General features: G+C 46.1%; 1 protein-coding gene across 3 annotated transcripts in view; it reads left to right on the top strand.

The window, feature by feature from the left end:
* Positions 1-2,167: 2,167 nt before the first annotated feature.
* Positions 2,168-6,684, top strand: part of ZFC3H1 (zinc finger C3H1-type containing) — a 39,421-nt gene continuing 34,904 nt past the window's right edge. For all 3 annotated transcript variants that reach the window (XM_035543877.2, XM_035543876.2, XM_035543878.2), the window contains exon 1: positions 2,168-2,871. In XM_035543877.2, coding sequence (XP_035399770.1) covers positions 2,253-2,871 — 619 coding nt within the window. In that variant the 5' untranslated portion in view covers positions 2,168-2,252. The remainder of the gene's footprint in view (positions 2,872-6,684) is intronic.

Here is a 6,684-nt window from a genome sequence, read left to right as displayed (position 1 = left end):
ATACATTTTTTAGTATTAACTCAGCATAGGTATCAAAAATAAAGATTAGAGTCTACTTTCTGGTTTGAAAAGCTTTTATAGTTTTCTGTAAAATATCTGATTTTTATCTCATACCTCATACAAGCATCTCCTATTTTTATCTTGTATTTCTAACTCATCCAAGGAAAGATTTCTTAAGGTATTTGAGATAATTTGCTCAGATATATCTCATGGTGAAGTATTACTTGATTTAAAGCTTCTCATGAGACAAATAATTTCTATCTATCAGTGTGCAGCTATGCCTTCTATTTAAATATAATTCTTCACTCTTTTTCTCAATCTCACTGTCTCCTCTCATTTGTCCTTCTTTTTACATTCGCATGTGTTTTGAAGGTATTAACTGAGTTCAGTAAGAACTTATTTACACTTAATGATTATTTTGAATGTTTGGATATTTGGATGTTCCTTCTTAGATATAAGCCTCTAAGCTTCTTTCTTAGGAAGATTTATTCACACAGGTTTCTATAAAAAAATAATAAAAACATGCGCACAGAACAGAAATATGCTAGGAAACAACTACAAAGCAATGTGAAATTGCAATTTGCACAGTGTCAAATTATGGATCCACCTAACAATCCTCAGAAATTCAAATATAATGTAAAATGTTTAACTATTTCTGTAAAATCCCTTCATCATAAAATTTAAGCCCCCCAAACCCGTGAAGATATGTTTAACAGTCACATACTTTGCCCTCACTTGTTTCCCACAGTTTCTAGCCAGTTCATGTTTTCTTAAATTAGAAAAAAGTAAAATCCTCATTGTTTACATAGAGCCTATCATATTTAAAATTATGATAGTTGAGTACCAAGAAGAGAACAAACAATCAAACAAAGGGCATTGAACTCCCTTAGTTCCTGAAAAAAAAATATTGTCGAATCTTCTTTTTCAGATGGTTAAGTAACTCAGGTAGAAAGTTATAATACAGATCACATAGTGGTGGTGAATAAATTCAGCACAATTGTTAGATGAACTCTGAACATATGGCAACAGTCAATGAAGTGGGACCACCACATGAAGTTAATTTCCCATAAAGCTGCTACTTCTGTGCCACTACCTTAGTTTTGTAAGCATCTTCCTTCCCCTCCTAAAAGATGCTGATACTAATATCCTTCTGGTGTGTGAAAACACTTAGGAATAAAGTTAACTGCAGAGTAAACTGGAACCAGATATATGCAAAATCCTAGGATGCCCAACCAAACAATGTTTGCTGTGAGGGAAATTTCTGCAGCTTATCATCACTAGATGTGGTGAAATCGAAACATTTATAACTACAGCAGATCAGATTTCAGACACAGAAATCTGACACTGCTCCAGATACCTTGCCTGACCTACAGCTGCTGTTTCAGAACGCTTTCAGTATGTCTTACTCTGTTCTAAACAAGGCTTCTCCTCCTGCCCAGGAACATCATCATTGCTCGCCTGACAACACCCAGCTATGAGATGAAGCCCTTGAAATGGACACGTAGTAGCACCAGAATACTCAACCTTAGAGCAGTCTGATAAAAACACGTGGTACCATTTTATTAATTTTTATGTAACTGTTTTCCACTCTGAGATGCTCGCTTTTTACTTCTGCCGTGGAAACTGGTAGGGCCGACCTGAAGAGGCGAGCCTCCCAGAAACCTCTGAAGAGCACAGCAGCTCAGCCCTGGGAGGGCAGGCGGGGAAATGGCGCCCAGGCGGATGCTGGACACCGCCAGGACACCGGCTACCGCTCCTGCAGAAGCCTGCACAACCCAGAGGCAGGCAGGGCACAGGCCCCACCAAGGGAGAAAGGACACCCGCGAGGCTGCCGAGGGAAGCCACCACACAGCTCGGCACCCGCCCTCCCCCTCCAGCCAGCGCCCTTCCCTTCCACAAGATGGCGGCCGGTCCCCCCCCCCCCTTCTCCTTCACCAACATGGCGGACCGAACCCCATTGGCTCCTGCCCCCCGCCCCCGAGGGGGGGGTAGGCTTTCCCTACTCCCCCTCGGGGCCGAGAACTACATCGCCCAGAGACCCCCGCGCGGGTGTTTCCCCCCTCTCCCCCCGCACCCTCCCCGCTCTCTCAGCCGTTGCGCAATCCGGGCGCTGTCCTCGCGAGAGGGGCCGCGCCGGGCGGGCGGCGGCAGTCGGCGGCGGGGCGGGGCGGGGGCGAGGTGCGGGGCCGCGCTGCGCAGGAGCCGCCGTCGCTCGCGCTCCGCCTGCCCGGCACCGTTGGCCTGGGGGCCCCATGGCGGCCGCGGAGGCGGCGGCCGCGCCCGCAGAGGCGGCGGCGGCGCTGGATCCTAGCGGGCTGTCCCCGAAGGAGGAGGGCGAGCTGGAAGACGGCGAAATCAGCGACGACGACAACAACAGCGGCGGCGGCGGTGCCGGGCCCTACGGCGGCTCCGAGCCCGGCGGCCCGGCCGGCGGCAGCAGCGGCAGCAGCAGCAGGCCCTACTCGAGGCGCCGGCCGCCCCCCGGCCTCCGCGGGGGCCTCTCGGTGTCGTCGTCCGCCCGGCGCTTCCCCCGCTCCCGGCACCAGCCGCCGCCGGAGATGGGCCACCTGCACGGGCACGGCGGCTACCGGCCCAAGGACTCGTTCCGCTCCCACCCGCCGCCGCTGCCGGCGCCGCGGATGCCGCCGGGCCCGCACCCGGAGAGCGGCCCGCGGCTCTCCTTCTGGGAGCGCAGCCACAACGCCCTGGACCGGTTCCGCTTCCGAGGCCGGCCCTACAGGGGCGGCTGGCGCTGGGGCAGGAGCCGAGGCGGCGAGCGGGGAGGCAACCCGCCGGGGAGGCCGCCCGGAGGGGGAGGCGGCGCCGGCTTCGGCGGCGGCCAGGGCTGGAGGGAGCCCTCGCCTCGCAAATGTATCCTTCGGAGCGGGGGGCGGCGCTGCCAGACGTGGCCCAAGGCTCTGGGGAAGGAGGAAGGGAGGGAGGGACCCGTGGTGGGGACGGAGGGAGGCTCCCCGCCTGCTGGCAGGGGCTGCTGGCAGGCAGGGCTGCTGCTGGGAGCTGCCTTAGCGAAAGGGGGAAAGCGTGGCCTGAAACAAAGCCTTAGCCCGTTGGGTCCCGGGGGCTGCTTTTCTAACCCCGAATTTCTAGCCCTTCTGTTAGGAAGCAGGCTCAGGCTTTGGCGAGGCACTTTGAGCGGATATAATTACAGCGGAGTTGCTGTAAAACGCTAAGCTTGTTAATTTCCCTTATTGGGCAACGAAGGATCCGCTGTTTTTTTTTTTTCATTTTCGCTTACAGGCCTGTAGAAGTTGCTACGCATAGCTAAAGACAGCTTTACAGCCAAACCTCACTTGACACAGGACTCTGTGCGCAGAGTGCGTTTCCTGTGGGAGTTTGGGTAACGTGGGAAAGCCACGTTTCTCTGCAAAGCCATACTCTGTGTTTCTTGGAGGGTGTTCTCCTCTGATCGCTCCTAGAGAGCTGATTAGGTGGTTTTGAACCCTTTTAACACTTTCTTCTGTTAAGAGTGGGAACTGTAAAAGTGGTGGAAAAAGCTCCTCTCATTTTCCAAGACAGAGAAAAAACAACTCACATGAAACATAACTTAGGGGCAGCGTGGCACAGAAACACAGCTGTTTGCCTAATGGAAAACAGGCAAATATAAAAATGGAAACCAAAAATGTTAAGCAAGAGAAATAGTGGTTAAAACTAATACACTGCTTTGTTGTCCGCTGTACCAGTAGTTAAAGGATGTGCCTTGTTTTCTTGGCTGTGCTGGCAGTCCCAAAGAACAGGGATTTTTTCCAACTTGTGACAGGATTTAAGGCTTTGAAAGCTGATCATTGGAGCCTTGTGTTACTTTAGATCCTAGATTATTTATCAGTGTCAACTGTTTTTCTTTTGGAGTGGGGACAGAATATGTAAACCAGCGATAAAGAGCTATTTAATCTCACCTCATAATGTTAGAGCGTTATCACTGAAGTCTTCATAACTCTTCATTTGAGGATCATTTCTTGAGAGGCAATGTGTGAAGATGTGATTTGCCCAGGGTCACATAGTGAGATGGTTCTAGTGCTGAAAGTGGATGTTATAGATCTCTTAATTTGCAGGGTTGCTCTAAGCACCAGAAAATGGTTACTTTCTGTGGAATGAGTAATTTGCAGGGCCAATCTATTGATCATCTTAAGCAGACCTTGCAATGCTTGTTAATACTGATACAGTCTCCTTGTATGCTCTAATTAAAAGAACATTCAGAAACTGATAATTCCATTTTCAAACCAAAAGCAGCAAAGGGGAGAATCTTTTATCCCTAATACTTGAGATGTACTCTTCTGCTTAAACATTACAGGCAGTTTAATAATGCTATTTCTCCTTAATGAGTCACATTTGATTATTTGTGGGTCATATAATTAAGGAAGGCCCACGATTTACTCTCTAAAATACAATTCTTTCTGTATTTTTCATATCCTTGCCATCTAAAAGATTTGAATTAGAGTATTCCTAAATACTAAGGAACCTCCACGTTGCTAATATTAATGGGGTAGGGGTGTAGTACATTGGCACGTGACTTCAGAAGAGACCTTCATGTGAAGTGGTGCAGGGAAGCTTGTGATCTGGAGTGGTATTTGGAAGTCCCCAGGGAAAGTGAGAAGTTTAAAGGTGTGTTAACAGAGAAGTAATGTTTTTTTTTTTTCTTTATCAGTGGAACTGGTACTTTGTGTGTGCTATGTAGAAGTATAAATAAATCAGCAACATGGTGGGGCACTTAGAGAATTCTTTTTACTCTTCTTTGGATATTATCTTTTAATAGGTTTATCTTTATTTCCTAGCAACTTAAATGTGAAGCTATTGGATGGGCGTTCTGCAGAAATTCATATGTAGAGATTTTTGAGTATGAAACATGAGACCAAAATATGACTTTTTTGCTGGTGAATTCTGAACCCTTCAGAGGTTTATTTTTTTTACATTTTTTCTTCTAACCCCAGTGTTATCAGTTGGTCTCTTGCTTTTGGTTGTAGGATGAAGGCTCTCGAGTGTCGACTGAAGAATAAGTGTTGTTTTAATGCATTCCTGGCTGCCTCTCATAGCATTCCACCTACTCTTGCATTCTATGTGTACAGCTATGTATTAAAAAAACAATCAACCAACCAAAAAACTCTTATCTATGAAACACTATCATGGTTTAACCTGGTAGGCAGCTAAGTACCACACAGCAGCTCAGTTGTTCCTATTCAGTGGGGTGGAGGAGAGAATTGAAGAGGGTAAAAAATGTGAAAATTTGTGGGTTGAGATAAAAGAGTTGAATAAACTAAGAAAGAAATGGGGGAGGGAGGAGGGGAATTGATGCAAACTACAACTCCTCACCATCAGCCAACTGATGCCTGCCCAGTCCTTGTGCAGCAGCAACTCCCCCATGCCAGGAAATTCCCCCCAGTTTGATCATTCAGCACAATGCCACATGGTATGGGACATCCCTTTGGCCAGCCTGGGCCAGCTGCCCTGGCTGTGTCCCCTCCCAGCTCCTGGTGCACCCCCAACCTCCCCACTGGCAGGGCAGCGTGATAAGCTGGAAAGTCCTTGGCTCTGTGAGGGCACTGCCCTGCAACAGCTAGAATCAGTGTGTTATCACTGCATTTTCACCCTGACTCCTAAACACAGCACCATACCAGCTGCTATGAAGTAAATTAACTCTATGGCAGCCAAAACCATGACAAACACCAAATTTCTGATTAATACCTTTTTGGAAGCTTCGTCAATTTCATTATTCCAAGCTCAAAAAATATCTCAAAATTTGGTATTTTTACCCAATTCAAGATGACTCCAGAAACTATTTATAGATAATTTTTAGACTTACTAAGCTATTTAACGTCTATTGTAAAAATTAGCGTAAGGTTTTCTTGGGACTCTCAATCACTAATGTTTTTTTAGAAGTAGATTGGCAAATATGCTTATGGCGTGATTTGTGGTTATACTGCACCCAGTTCTTTACCCTGTGGATGTATTTTCAATATAGTTACAGAACTTCAAATTATAATAGCATTTGCTTTCTGGATTTTATGTAGTTTAGATGGGTTAATTTCTGCTTTTTTGTGCTGAAGCTGAAGAGAGCATTGTAATAACAGGAAATGTTTTGCAATACGGGAGTTGTTTTTGTAGGATAGATACCAAGATTCTTTAGACTTGCAGTGAAACATCTAAGTTAGTGATGAATGTTGTGAGTGAGAAACAAAGTTATCCTCCTCTGTGCTCAGTATTTTTGCATTTGGGGGATACCTATTTTAGCTTCTAGTTTTACTCCGTTTATTGGTTTGAGACATGATGTTGATGAAAAAGCATTTTCCATAACTTAGTGTGAGTCAGTTGTTATCACGGAGGGTTGATACTGGAAGTTGAATGAGTCAAACCTGACTCAGTATGCTAAGTATTTTTTCCTGGGGCTAATTATTTTACTGGCTTGTTTTTAATTTTAAGAGAACTTTTTAAGGTAAAAGAAAGTGAACCTCTGATGGTGGGAATTTTACCATAGTTGTCTAAGAAATGTGTCCTTTGTCTGCTTTAGACAACATGGCAAGAAAATCTGTATCCCTTGGGCACATGTAGAGAATTTTTTTCTGAGTAAATAGTAATTCCAAACCCTCTTTTAGCATTTTGGATGTTTTGATGGCAAGTCTTGGCCACTGTTTTTTTCTTCCTCACAGCTGTTGATTATTCGGTGCCTTAATG

Source organism: Cygnus atratus, chromosome 1 (assembly GCF_013377495.2).
Source record: "Cygnus atratus isolate AKBS03 ecotype Queensland, Australia chromosome 1, CAtr_DNAZoo_HiC_assembly, whole genome shotgun sequence".
In the NCBI taxonomy this organism is placed as follows: domain Eukaryota; kingdom Metazoa; phylum Chordata; class Aves; order Anseriformes; family Anatidae; genus Cygnus; species Cygnus atratus.
This window is presented reverse-complemented; position numbering and strand designations above follow the sequence as displayed.